The sequence below is a fragment of the Alosa pseudoharengus genome, unplaced genomic scaffold (assembly GCF_046254945.1).
Source record: "Alosa pseudoharengus isolate Yale_2024_CS ecotype anadromous, Long Island Sound unplaced genomic scaffold, YU_APseudo_1.1 YU_APseudo_1.1_scf_10, whole genome shotgun sequence".
Lineage (NCBI taxonomy): Eukaryota > Metazoa > Chordata > Actinopteri > Clupeiformes > Clupeidae > Alosa > Alosa pseudoharengus.
In genome coordinates this window covers 32,383,301-32,398,300 of record NW_027468565.1, presented here as the reverse complement: position 1 = coordinate 32,398,300, position 15,000 = coordinate 32,383,301, and the positions used below count along the sequence as shown (strand labels likewise).

At 46.3% G+C, this 15,000-nt stretch overlaps 1 protein-coding gene across 1 annotated transcript in view; it reads right to left on the bottom strand.

Moving 5' to 3' along the window:
• Positions 1–15,000, bottom strand: part of brsk2a (BR serine/threonine kinase 2a) — a 204,560-nt gene that overhangs the window by 31,169 nt on the left and 158,391 nt on the right. The window contains exons 5-8 of the mRNA XM_076302105.1: positions 13,832–13,948; positions 7,240–7,273; positions 6,620–6,688; positions 4,295–4,441 (exon numbers count right to left, since the gene is read on the bottom strand). Of these exons, the coding sequence (XP_076158220.1) occupies positions 4,295–4,441; positions 6,620–6,688; positions 7,240–7,273; positions 13,832–13,948 (367 nt within the window). The remainder of the gene's footprint in view (positions 1–4,294; positions 4,442–6,619; positions 6,689–7,239; positions 7,274–13,831; positions 13,949–15,000) is intronic.

The following is a 15,000-nucleotide window of genomic DNA, read 5'->3' as shown; positions in this document are numbered from 1 at the left end:
AAAAAAAGGCACACAGATGAACAGAAACAGACAAAAAACACACACACACACACTAAAGCTGCGTGGGTTTGCTCCTTTGTCCTGCTGGCTATTTTGATAGTCCGGCTGTCAGCCTATAGACAGATTTCCAAATAAATCAACAGAAACAAGAGAGCGCAATTACATGGCTCTTAGGAGGAGAGAGAACCTACAGTGGGGGGCCCCTGACACAGAAGCCACAGGAGGTTTCAGCAAGAGACACTGGCAACAGACAGTGGTCAAGGGCAAGGATAATCTCTGTGGAGAGCAGTGGATCATCCAAACAACAAACCAGACGGCCAGACAAGTGCCATTTTTCTTTCCCCCCCTCCCAAAAAAATATAGGGATGCTCAAAAACTACCCTCATCTCAAATTTCTGCAGATCAAGAAAATTGGTCTGTCTAGACTTAGCCTTATACAGATTATGTGAATCATGAAGTGCACTATTATGGAGAATGAGACAGAGAGAGAGAGAGAGAGAGAGAGTGAGAGCAAGTCAGAAAGAGAGATCAAGAGAAAGATGGACAGAGAGACAGAGGGGAACACTGAGAGAGGGAGAGAGAGAGAAAGAAAAAGAGAAAGAGAGGAAGAAAAGAGAGAAACTCTGACTAAGGCTCAGTGATGTTACCCTAGCAGACATATGAAACCTCGGCTCTCTCATGGCTCCAATAGCTTCGGCTGATTTGTGTCTGAGTCATATGAAATCCCACAGCTCGCTCCGATGGTGCGAGGAGAAAGAGGAGGAGGAGAAAGACGAAGAGGGGGGCAGGAGGAGGAGGAGGATGATGAAGAGGAGGAGGAGGGGAAGGAGGAGAGAGGAGGAGGGAGAGGAAGAGGAGGAGGATGGGGGGAGGAAGAAGAGGGGGAGGAGGAGGAGAGAGAGGAAGTGGAAGAGGAGAAGGAGGGGGAGGAGAAGGGAGAGAGAGAGGAGGGGGAGGAAGAAGAGGAGGAGGAAGGGGGTGGCAGGTCATGGGAAGCACTTCCTGTGGTCGCCGGGAGCCATGGAAACGCAGTGCATGCCTTTGCCTGGAGAGATTGCGAGGGGTTTTGTGACATGAGGTGAACTCTGATGCAATCGTAGCGCTGGCTGAGGGAATCGTTGCCCCTCCTCGCCTTTCTTTTCTGTTTTTGCAGTTGTGTGTTTGTTTAATTGTTTTGTTTTTGTTTTGTATGTTTCTGCTGGACTATTTGTAGCGCCGTGGGAGATGGGAATGGACTTCAGGAACTCTAAGGTCACGAGGGATGGTTTGGAGTCACGTTGTAAAAAACAAGTAAGGACTAAGGAACGACTTGTTTTGTCCTGAATATAATGCTCAGAAAAAAGGAGGGAGAGAAAAATAGAATGCTGAACGCTGAGAATGCCTCTCTCTCTCTCTCTCTCCCTCCCTCTCTCTCTCTCTTGTGATTGGTCCCGTAGCCCTCGTCTCCTTCAAACTGAGATTACTGTGCTCTGCTTCTCCTTGTCCACCCTGCCTCTCCTCGCCTGCTCGACCCAGCCGACGCGCTGATTGATAGTCCTGGGAGCAGAGGAACACCATATTAGCATTTGTTCCAGGGGCCGATGATGTGGCCAACTCCAGCCACCATCTGATGTCCAGGCACATGGGCAACAGAGCCTTGCGAGGCAGACGACCCGAAATCTGGAAGTGACAGTGACTCTCTCTCTCTCTCTCTCTCTCTCCTCTCTCTTTCTCTTTCTCTCTCTCTCTCTCTTTCTCTCAGCTTCCTATCTCTACATGCAGGCTGCCTTCCCACAAATCAGTGCCCAAGAACAAAGGGCAGTGCCGTAGCATGTCGCCGACGCTTTTCTTTTAACTCTCCTGACCACTTCCATTATGCACATTTCACACCCACCACCGGCCACTTGTCGCCTGTGCCGTCTCTCTCTCACTCTGTCTCTCTCTCTCTCTTTTTTTTATTTTCATTTGTTTCGCCACCTCTTTCTCTCTCTCTCTCTCTCTGGCTCCATAGCTCTCCATCTCTCTGATGCTGTGACTCTGCTTCTATCTGGTCTTCTGAATATGGGCATATTTTACCCCCTTTGCTGCTTTTCAAGGTTGTGGTTTCCAGGAGTGGGGGATGGGGGGATGGGGGGGTTGTTGCTGGACCAGGTAGTGGAGAAATGCAACATGATGAAATGCAGAGGTGGAAGGGAGGGAACTAAAAAAAGAGAAGGAACTAAAAAATAGCACCTCGGCCCCATATTTTGGCCCAAGGCTGAGTCATGAGTAGAGGAGGAATTATAGAAAAGCAGTCAAGCTCCGCAGGAAACGCAGGGAAGACAAATGCCTGACAGACGAGAGGAAAGTGAAAAGAAAAGATGAAAAAGGGGGAAAAGAAAAGAAAAGTCTTCTGACCCCTCTTGACTGATGTAAAAATGGAGTGCTGGAGAATAGTCTATGACAGGGGTCCCCAACCTTTTATGTACCATGGACCGGTTTGATTCCTATTTTTTTTTTTTTTCACGGACGGGGGGGTCGGGGGTTCCATGTTCCATATGTGTTGTGTATGCATAACTTGAAAAGAACTAGCTCCAGTTATGTAGGAACAGTGAAGGTAACGATCTCTTGTGAAAAACGTGAACTTGAAGAAGTGAAAATTGAACAATATGAACTATGAATATTGAACAACTTGAAGCTACATCTATAAGTGTGAACATGCTTAACAAAATATGGGAACAAAACATGGGCTATGTGCGCCGCGGTGGGCTTTGCCGCGATTATGGACACGTACCAAATGCAAACGCCTGTGGGCGCATTGGAGAAAGCCATGAGCGTCCCTCTCGCACGATAAAGGTGTTGAAAACGGCCAATAAACTCCTCTAAGCAGGCAATAGATGGCATGGGCATGTCACATATTATTGTCTTTTTGATTAGGCCTACCAAGCACATATTCACGTTTAAATGAAGGCGGATAATTTAAAACAAAAGCAAATTGTCCTGAAAGCATCCGATATGTCGCCCTTGGATTGAAAGTCAAAACTTTGAATGCGTCTTATGAAGCATTGGAGAAAGCCATGAGCGTCTCTCTCGCAAAATAAGTATAGGTATAAGTATATATGCTTTTTTGATCCCGTGAGGGAAATTTGGTCTCTGCATTTATCCCAATCCGTGAATTAGTGAAACACACTCAGCACATAGTGAGGTGAAGCACACACTACCTGTAACAACAGCGGGAAAAAGATGGGGACTAAACGTGCATTATGAATATAATCAGTGGGAGCCCTGTGCTTGTTTCCCTGAAACAAGAAGCTTCCATCTGGGGTGATAGAAGACAGTGACATCCTCAGTGTGTTTGAAATGTCCAGTCGATTGCGCAATTTGGTCTTAGTTGCAGTCATTGCCGAAAACCCGGCCTCGCATAGATACGTGGTGGGAAACGTTTTCAGCGCTTTTACGGCTATCTCGGGATATTCTGCTTTGGTTTTGACCCAAAAACCCGCCAGAGAGGTTTCCTTATACACACACTCTTAAGACCACCGTCATTTGCAATTTTGATCAACTGCTCTTCCTCCTGCGCTGACAAGTTAGGACTATTCGGGATATTGACATGGGTTGCGGACCCACTCATTGGTTTGCCAAAACCCCCACTACTGTTTGGAACATATCAAATACACCCCGGTCCACTCGTCGTCCCCACAAATCAAGCTTAACTTTAAATGCAGCGACTTTATCTGCCAGTTTAAAGACAGTCGTCATTCTCCCCTGGAGTGACAGGTTGAGGTCATTAAGCAACCCGAATATGCCACACATGTAATCCTCATCACTAAAATGTGCAGCTAACGGTGACTTTTTTCTGTAAGAAATCTCTGCAGCGGCTCTCGCAACTCTGGCCAGTGACCTGCTAAAGATGCTTGTTTTTTGTTGTTCATTCTAGCAGTTTAGCTAACTTCGTGTGACACTACCGTTCGCCAAGAACTGATCAAGTGAAGTGAGCTGACCTGAGGCTGCGCAGCGCTGAAGGCAATTACTGTATGTAAAAGTGTTGAAGGCGGGACAGACAGACGTAAGAAAATAAACCTTGCATAATGCAAACATGCGTGCAATCAAACAACTGCATATAGGCCTATGCCATGTAAAAACGTGACATTATTGCATATTAAATGTAGTTTAGTTTGCATGCATTTTTTTTTTAAACTCATGTAGTAGGCTACGGCCCGGTTAAGAATGTCCTGCGGCCCGGTGGTTGGGGACCGCTGGTCTATGACACAGATGTAGTGTTTCCATGGTGTTTGACTGAAAAAGAACTAAAGAGGGAGGTGAGGGAGAGACTGACCGTTAGCCTCTTGGTAGCGTCCACCTCGATCATCCCTCGCAGAAGGTTCTGGCAGTCGGGCGGGATGAAGTGAGGCATGTGGAAGACGCCCAGCTTCACCTTTTCTAACAAATTTCTCAGGTTGTCGTCGTCGAACGGCAGCGCCCCCTAGGGTGGGTGGGGCAAAGGTTTGAGTTAAAACAGTGCATTTTTCACACACAAACACACACATACACACACAAATACACACACACACACACACACACACACACACACACACACACACACACACACACCTTCACCTTGGGATTGTTTACTCCATGAGCTTTGGTGATCATGCCCTCAAGTGTATCAGAATCTCTTTACACAAAGGGAAAAGTGAGCTTGGACAAAGAAAGCACTAAAACGTCTGTAAAAAACTAAAAAATCTCTTATTATTTACCGTCTTTGAAACACATACCATTGGCATGCTTGATCAAAGGAGCCCTGTTCATTTACAGAGACATTCAACTCTAATAAGTTTTCCATGGAATGAAGAAAACAAGAAAGAAAGGTAGATAGAGAAAAAGATGGAAATAAAGACAGAAGGCAAAGAAATGTGCTGATAATTAGCAGTGTTTTACACCCTCTCGGCTCCCACATCAGAGTGTGTTATCAGCGATCCTGACACACTGCAGATGCTGCTGCCTGATAAATGACTGTGGAGTCTTAGAGACCAGAGCGAGGAGGCCTTCAATAACAGATGATCTAAATACACCCTAACTACTACAGAGAGAGATTGTCAAATAAACTCAAAGAAATAACAGTGTGTGTGTGAGAGAGAGAGAGGGAGGGGAGAAAGAAAGAAATAACAAACTGAAGGGCTAAATCTATGTCCGTTAGTCAGAGCTTTTCTTTTTTTTTTTTTTCTCTTTTCTTTCTGTTCTTTTTTTTTCTTATCTTTTCTTGTCTGACTCCTAGTCAGAGTTCCTTGCTTTTTTTTTTTTTTGTCTGGCAGACGAATAACATAAGAGAAGGAGAAAAGGCAAAAGAGGACAAATGCAGAAATAATGAACTATAGTCCGATCACATGCCGGCCGGTCTGCAGGACTGAGCACGGACTCTCTCGCCGCACAGCGCGGCAGCCGCACGGCAACATCGGTGAGGTAGCGTCAACGGTAGTAAGGCCTGGTGCCAACAGACTGTCTGTTTATTTTTGGCCTCTCCTGCTGGGTTTCGGAGCCGTCAGACCCCCCACCCCCCCCACCTGATGCATATTTCATGTGTGGGAGATGTGAATGAGCCACAGCAGCACATGAAACAAGAGTGCCGGGAGAGGGGGCAAAAAGGCAAGGGCACAGTCATCGGGCAGTCCATCCACGGGCCCAAAACAACAGAGCGAAGCGAGGGGGGGGGTGCATATGGAAAGGCTTACTTCAGCCTCTCACAGCATCATGGATAAACAGAATCCTCAGCCATGCCAATTAGTAGCAGGCCAAGAGTGTCCTCAGCTCCTTACTTACTATTCTGGTCATGTCAGGTTTTCAAAACTACATTGAGGTCTTTTCCTAACTGTTAAAATCCTTTCATCATTTGGAGAAGTTGTTAAATGTCAAGGACTATGACAATTGACTTTGACTATGACTTGAAACAAGTGCTATTGTGCCCTTAATAATCTAATAGGAGAGAAATAAAGGAGGACCTTCTTTCTTCTTTTGGGTAAGTGATGATAGGCTACAGCGTCACCTTCACCAGAGGGCAAGACGGGAGCCCCTCATGACCAGTAGATCATATGTAATTGTGTTATATCAGACGGCAAGAGCAGTACATTTGGTCTCCAGTCCACAGAGACAGACAGAAATCAACACAGCACTCTGATGTCTGATGGAACCTCTCCTTCAAAGGAGTCTTTCAGGGAATAACGAGCCATCACACTTTAGCAAAAACTTACGAGCTACTTATTCATACTCCTTAAGGGACAAACGTAAAAAAGATACTATGCTGGAGAATTTCAGATGGGCTGGGAGACGCTAAGGCATTAAGTACCAGAATAATATCAAACGTCTCTTCTCATGCAGATCACAAAAGCACAGCAGAACTTATTTTGAAAACTTTTATAAATCATTGGGCAGAAACGTAAAACAAATTCCATAAAATTTCATTAAATCAAGCACAAACATAACAAAGCATTAGGCTGACTTATCTTAATGTTTTATAATGAATCAAAAACAGAGTAGGCACACTCATTTTTTTCAAAATGCCTAAAATCACTCGATAAAAAGTCATTTTTGGTAAATGTCTGTATATACAGTATATATGTACATTTTGGTGAGAAGCCATTCCCTGTAAAATAAGAGAGAGACTCACCACCAGGAGTGCGAAGAGGATGACTCCACAACTCCATACGTCGGCTTTCCTCCCGTCGTACTTCTCTCCCTGCAAGGAGTCAATGGGGAGCGAGAAGGAGAAACACAAGGAGGACAAAAGTCTTTTAACATCTGAAATGTTTTACCAAGTGGGTGCTACACATTGGTGGTGGTTAGTGAAGAGAAGCGCTATATACTGTAAATGCAGTGTGTTGTTGTTGAAGTATGCCATTATCAAATAAGGGAATCTAATTTGGGGGTTTGGAGTGGTTAGGGACAAACTTGGGTAAGTTAACTCCCGGAATGTGGTAAATTTCCTAATAGGAGAGCTTATTGGCTTTGTTTAATTAGAAAGACCGCTTCTATTATGAGTTGTATCACTTCCTCTGGGGTAACTGACCCAGGCAGATGTGTCACTAAACCACCAAGTTGAAATACATCCAACCTGGTGCCAACATGGGAGCCACTGTGGTGCACTAATGCAGGTAATCGCACATGGGCGGCCCATTTGGCTCATGCCAGCAGCAACGGTGGACCAATAGCTGTCCATCATATCAGCATATTTGCAGGCCAAAAGTAGGTCAAAAATGTGTCTCAGTTGTAAAAAGGAAACTCACTTACCCTAATGACCTCAGGGCAGGCGTAGTGTGGGGAACTGTTCAGAAGAAAGGAAAGGAAACATCAGCAAGGTCTACGAGGTGTAGTTTAGTTTCTCAGGGTAATAATGAAAAAGCAAACACTGCAAACACATTCTGTCATTAATATGCTTATGAGTGCTAAGTAGCCTAATGTACCCAGAAACATGCTGGAATCCTGAGCAAGTTGAAATCCAGCTCATGTCAACGAGCACTCAGTGGTGTGTCGTTCCACAGAAATTCCTAATGATGCCTTTCCCTGTTTATCTGCCAGCAATCCTCCCTCCCTCCCTCCATCCTGTGAGTGGTGCTTGTTGGATTTTAATGAAACCGCGCTCGGAACCATCTGAACACCGGGTCTTATTAGCAGCACCGTGGCTGTCTGTCGGCCGCATTCATGAGGAGTTCTATTGACACGCTGAGACGCTGCCTGATATGCTGTCAAGGTTCACCAACACACACACACATACTCACACAGAAAACATCAGACTCGGCAAACAAAAGTTCAAACAAACACCTACTAGCATGCTAATGAAGTAGGGTATTGTGGGCTCCTGGCTTGCTGATGTCGTGGAGCATTATACAAATGTGTCTCCACTTGGCAGAACACTTCCATTCACTGGCTAAAGAAGGTTAAAAGTTGGATTTCTTGTGTCTTTTGTGTAACACTGCATAACTAGGCCTCTTATAAACTCTTGGGGTCAAAGACTGGAGTAACTCTGTTTTCTTCATACAAAGATATGTTGTCTGGGTTTTTACATAAATGGCTTCTAGCTTCACTACTCTCTCTCTCTCTCTCTGATGAAAAAACTTCCCACAGACTCACAGCATGGCTTGCTGAGGCGTTTGGCTGAAAGGCATTTTGAAGTCAGTGTGTCGGACCCTCCAAAAAGCCACAGCATGGAGTCCTCCTCCTCCTCCTCCTCCTCACAACACACCTGTCTGAGAAGTCCTGGCCAGTACAAGATTTCTCAACAGAAACACCGCTGCGCTGCCCAAACACTCGCTGATGCCCAGAGCTAAATGTGCACCTGCCTGTGCTTGGCCTGGCCAGGGAGATAACTCACATCATGAAAAACAATATACCAAAAAAAAAAAAAAACCCCTCTCTGCTGAGCCTCATCAACTCTATGCAGGATGAAACATGATGAAAAATCTTGGCTGTCGGAGTCATTTCAGATTAGTTTTTGGGCCAAATGAATCATTAAGACACACAAACAAAAAAAATAAAAATCTAATTTTGGTACTTTTGCATCATTTTGATGCAAAGTGGAGGGGTGAAGGGGATCAGATTACAAAAACACCCCCCCTCCCAAAAAAAAAACAGAGCTGCATAAAAATCCCTCTTGTCTCCCCAAAACTAAATGGGCTGGATGAGGGAACACCCACGGAGCCTGTTGTCACTACATCAATCCTCTCTGGGCCATTTGCTAGAGCTCATTTCCCCTCTCATTTCACTGCTCCCATCAACCACGCAGGGCGAGAGGAAAAGCACCCACACACACAGACACACACACAGACACACACACACACACAAGGACTTATGAGACTTCATCCTTTGCCAAATGCTAGGTGTCACCTATGAAAATGGTCATGTTTCTGTTTTTTTTTTTATTTTTCAGTCGCAGGAACGGTGGATCGAAATCCAACGGCACTCGAGACAGGCCTGCGGGTCAACGACTCGTTATTGACGTGAGAGTCAGGCCACAGCCACCGGTTGGTTTCATCGCTCACAAATGGGGTCAGAACAGGCTGGCTCGAACTGAACTGATTTCTTCACTCGTTGCCAATAGGTGGGATTTCCAATCTGACCGAAGCCCTGGGGGTTTCCTTTAGGTCGCCACGAATAATCGCAGGAGCAAACCTTGTCCAAACTTTGCAACTTGCCATAATGTGGAGCCACCTGACCTTCCCTCTTTAAGGTGATGCAATGATTAAACTGACACCTGTCATTCACACGCCTGTCAATTACCTCACAATTCACTTTCAATTCAAATGTACATGATCAGGACAGTATGTGGACATGGGACACTAAGAGGTGAAAGACTGAGTGTGAACAATGCAACAACAGCACAGAAGAGCTCATGGTAGCTCTGAGTTAGCTAGCCGCTAGCACACCGTTTCAGCTCCACCGCGACAAACAGAATGCATTTGTGTCAGGCAGGCAAACCTGTAGTGAGCCAGTCCTGAGCTGAATGTGATTAAAGGCAGTCACACGTGCGCTTGGAAATGGGCTGGGCAGACACGCTGCGACTATCAATAAAGCTCGTCGAGCACCATTTGGCCAAAATGTAGATGTACGGGGAACCAGGGAAGGGAGAGTGTGTCGGGGTGAGCCTGGGGTCAACATACCTTAACAGCAACCAGTAGATACATCACATCAGTACCCACTGCACTCAACTGGAATACACAAACTATAAATATGTTGGGTTGGCTGGGGTTGGCTGATGGAAGACATATGCATAAACTTATCTGGCATAGCAGAGGCAATGGACAGGGACTTAAACCTGATGTGTTTGCGGAGTTGCGATGTGGGTAATCTATCTGTCTCTGACATTTGGGAGGATCGAGTGGGATCATCATTTCCTGTGAGGTCATTGGAGATTAGTGTGGTGTGAACGCAATGATTGCGTCCCTGGGACAGAGGAGTGTGCATGTGTGTTTGTATGTGTTGTGTGTGTGTGTGTGTGTGTGTGTGTGTGTGTGTGTGTGTTGTGTGTGTGTGTGTGTGTGTGTTAGATGGCGGTGCACAGATCGTGACTCACACCTCATCACCCTGCAAGCAAACACCACCCATCGTCTGTCTGAGCGTGACGTCACTGTGATGGCATAGTCACCGCCATAGCACTCATCGAACAGGAAGTCAAGCAGAGAAATCTACATTCATTTACATTCATAAACACATTCATATTCATATTTTATTTTTACAGTGCACAGCCGGAGTGGAGGAGGAGGAACGGGGTAGATTAAGCTAAATGCATGCACACACACACACACACACACACACACACACACACACACACACACATAGCTTGTCTAGTGTAACGCAATGCATCCTGATCTACACACGCACTGAGTCACACAGCTATCTGAGCCTGTAGCGGAGGGATCTATGGGAAAAGACACGTGGCTTTCGCTCTGAGATCTTCTCTTACTGCCCAGGCTCGTGAGGGGGAAGGTCACTCTGGGGCAACCAGAGCTGATGGGCAGTGACAAGACCACAAACGCTGGACTAGAGCGGACACGACACAAAGGGGGTCGCCTGGGGTCGCTCGGGGTCAAGGTTGATCGGCAGCCACGGCCTCTGCGTTTTTTTGGAAAGGTAGGAGTCACAGGAGCGCGGGGAAGCGACAGAGCGCCTCAGAGCAACGCACTCTCTGTGACCTCATGTGCTCGCGTCAGTCTGCACGAACCGGATCTCCCCTGACACTCACAGAGAGAAAGAGAGAAAAAAGGTAAGAAAGAAAGAAAGAAAGAAAGAAAGAAAGAAAGAAATAAAATGATAGACAGCAAGAAACTAAGAAAGAGAAAAAGAGTCAGAGAAAGAGAAAGGGACATTTCCAAAGCTTCTGTTTGCGTCTACTGCCTTGTTCAAGGACTAGCTGACAGTGTGCTTACATCATTGCCTGAAACAACTCCTGCAGCTGAGGATGCCTACTGACCTTAGGGGTGTGTATCTAAGGGCACGCCTTATGGCCACACACCACATCACTCCAACCACTGGGACTGGAGGCACAGGCCTGACCCACGAGGAGCTACTGGACATACAGAGTATAGAAAGGAGGATAGAGGCCTGCACACTGTTTTTAAAAGCTCCCAGACAACTTTATTTCAGCAGCGTTTCAACCCTTGATGGTCTTCTTCATTACTGACACTTCAGACCTGGCTCCTGTCAAAATCTTGTTGTGTACTCAACTAGTCCAGTTTGAAAGGGGGGGACCTGCACTGTCCTCACCTCCCCTCAGTGACCACCAGGGGTGCTAGTGTCTGAGGCACACTTCATGGCAACACCAAACCCTCACTAACCCATGACCCATGGCTGCTGGACATACAGCATGTCCATTGTAGCTGGATGTACATAAATTAATTAAAGTGAATTGAATTAAATAGAACTGAGATGATATTCTTGTACTCAGCCATTCCCATTAGGAAGGGCAGCCCTGAACTGACCTCTATTGTCCCCAAAGACGGCAGAGTACGACAATGTGAGTGAGTGAGCGCTGGAGAGAATAATCCACCCCACCTGCGTGTAATCCAGACCTGCCGCGCTCCATGAGATCTCGGGGATGTAATCCCGCGGTCGGCCTCGTCTTTTATCCGTCTGAGATGGATTCCCGGGGGGTGAGCCGGGAGTATTATATTCCGCCCGGCTTACAAATTACATAATTATTGCTTCATCTTGCGGCAGTGAGCCGAAATGAGAGCAGGCAGTGCAGCCGAAACATTAACAACTTCCCTCTGCGCACGCAACAAATTGAGGTTGCTGACTCTCTGTAGCTCATTAAGTGAAAGGTCTGGACAAAACCTCGCTGCGTCACCGTACAAAGACACCGTACACACACCCCTGCGGTGTTTTTTTTTTTTCCTGCCTGTGGTGTGATGACCGTTTGCTGTGTGGGAGAGCAGTAGACGGGGGTTCAGAAATGATCCTGACCCGAGCGGTCAGACGCGTGAGCGTACCCGTGTCTGTCTGCAGCTCTTCTCTGGCCTCACCTACACACGGTTTTTGCTTCACAAAACACTTTTCTTGGTGCCTGCCTGCATCTTCAGTCGCAGCTGAATGTGTGTGTGTGTGTGTGTGTGTGTGTGTGTGTGTGTGTGTGTGTGTGTGTGTGTGTGTGTGTGTGTGTGTGACATTTAAACAAAGATGTGCACACACACACACTCACGCGCACACACACGCACGCACGCTCAATTTGGTGACTGAGAGTGAGAGAGCCCTTGGCTTTCATGATAACTAATCTCATTTTCAAGCAAAGTGTACAGATGCTGTAGAAGGGAAGCTTTCAAAAGTTTCAACACATTTTAAAAATGACATTTCTAAGTTGCACGGTACAAACACAAAACAACGTATGGAAAATGTAAATATTCTGACACATTATTATTATTAGACAAGAAAATAATAAATTTCCCAAGACATATGCCTGAAGATGGGCATCTTCAGTCGCAGCTGAATGTGTGTGTGTGTGTGTGTGTGTGTGTGTGTGTGTGTGTGTGTGTGACATTTAAACAAAGACGTGCACACACACACACTCACGCGCACACACACGCACGCACACTCAATTTGGTGACTGCAGGGAAGGAGAGTGAGAGTGAGAGAGCCCTTGGCTTTCATGATAACTAATCTCATTTTCAAGCAAAGTGTACAGAGCGGGCCTGATTTGCCATGCGCTAACCAGGGCTGTAATAGTGCGTGGAGCAGCTCGCGCTTTATCATCCTGCGGAGTGCGGGGAGGGGGGAGGGGGAGAGGGGGGGAGAGGGAACGGCCTGTGCCCTTGGCTCTGGATGAAAAATGAGTCTCGCCTCCATCCCCTTTATTGCTTCGGAGACCGACACTGTCCGTGTTTGTGAATGCAAGAGAGTTTTGGCAATATTGTGTGTGTGTGTGTGTGTGTGAGTGTATACTTAAGAGTTGTGTTAGAGTTGTGTTACTCTCATTCACCAACAATGTGTGTGTGTGTGTGTGTGTGTGTGTGTGTGTGTGTGTGTGTGTGTGTGTGTGTGTGTGTGTGTGTGTGCTAGTGTGCGTTAGTGTGTGCCTGAACCCTGGCTGCTTGGAAGAGAGGCTGCATCAGATGAAGGCTACTGGCAGCCTACCCGTGTGTGCTGAGTAATTAGATGCTCCCGTGCGTCCTGCATACTGCAGAAAAAAAGTCCTGACACAACCAGTTTGCACAAACAAATAAAGGAGAGCAGAAACCGCAGAGTTGCTCCACGTGAAGAGTATGAGCTCCAGGGATCATATTGGAAAATCATCGTTGTTCCATCCTCATGCATATTTCAGCGCGCTGAATCAGACAAGGTGTGAGTGTCCTATCAGCAATATGTGGGATGGGAAACACAATCTGTAAATTCACAGGAACAACTAATCTATATCAACGTGCGTTCAAGAAAATCCCCAATTGATGTTGTTACTAAGATTGCTGTATCATATTAGTATTTGGCCGACTATCAGATATTTCCCATTGATAAAGTTCAGCCACAGGGGATTATGGGGGAAAAAGAATCTGCCCTTGTGCCTACCTTCGACAGCTACATCAATGTAACATACAGCGTTGCGATGTTTTAATTGACAGGTCAGAGGAATGCTGTGTCCAGACCAGAGGGTGAGAATATAAACGACCTCTCAGGAACTAATTGTGCTGCAGCCGTCTGCCCTCATACATCACCAGACAATCAGTGCAATTTCATACCGTCCTTCACTCCATTCCAGAGGCACAGCCAGTCATGTGTCCTGCGTGCCAATCGATAGTCTACATGTTTCTGTTAGTTGTCATCCAATCGGTGCAGCTGTCAGTGGGGTGTGTGTGTGTGTGTGTGTGTGTGTGTGTGTGTGTGTGAAGGGGGGTGTACTCACCCACAGCTGGTCTCCAGGAGACTGTCCCCAACCTGCAGGGAGGCCATGCCGAAGTCTGCTATCCTGATGTTGTTCTTCTCATCTAGCAACAGGTTCTCTGGCTTTAGGTCCCTGTGGCTGTGGAACAGAGGGAAAAAAAAGTGGAATATGAGTTTGGTTTTTTTCTGTTTACTTTCTTTACTTTATCATCATATCAAGTCATCTAAACAATCAGAAATGCTTTGGCAATACAAAAATGAGTTCTGTAAGGCAGATAATACTCATTTAAAGTTGAATTTAAAACTGAGAAAAAAGAGAAAAGAAAGAAAGACACAGTACAGAGCAGGAAGTGAGGTGGTGTGAGCAGGAAGTGAGGTGGTGTGAGGTGAATTCACCAATAACTGTAAGGTGCCGAACGATCATTTTAAAGCATAGGACTATCCCACAGTTACACAGCCAATACTTCACCCAGCTAAAGATATTGAGATGGATGTTTCCATTTTAAAAGATCATTAACTGATTGAGGAGACCGAATGGGGGTTATCTACCCCATTAGAGAAGCACGCCCCTCCTGTAGAGTCCCCCTTGTCTCTGCGGAGCTCTGGAACTGAGTGCGCGGATGGCGGAGGGGATAAGGCGTAGGGTGTAGGAGTGCATGTCCTCCTTAAGATGCACAGTAGAGTTGGGGTGGCTTTGAACTGACTATGGCTCATGGTTCTCTAGACACCAATAGGCAAATATGGCGAATTACGGCAATGTAGAAAAACAGCTTATGCCTTAGGATCAGGGGAATGTAGCCACGGGCCAAATCCTCACGGCACTCCCTCTTTCAACCTGGAATTGGCGAAGGCAGCTGAACAAAAGCAGGATTTATGGGAACATCTTTTTTTCTTTTCTTTTCATTTTTTTTTTTTTTTTGCAGGGGACACTTCAGACATAATTGACAAGTCATGGCCAGCAGTGGGAAGCGACTTGTCTCTGTGTCGGTTCTCACTGATCAAACGATTCCATTCACGGCCACATCTCCCTCTCCAAAAAAGAGTGGGGGGGGGGGGGGAGAGACCCTCTGCACTATTCTCAAAAGACAGAGGCGGCAGCCATCTTTAGCCAAAAATAGAATCTCCCAGTGCAGAGCTCCACAGAGACGACCATAAAAGGAGACCTGCGGCCATGTTTCTTTTTTTGTTTGG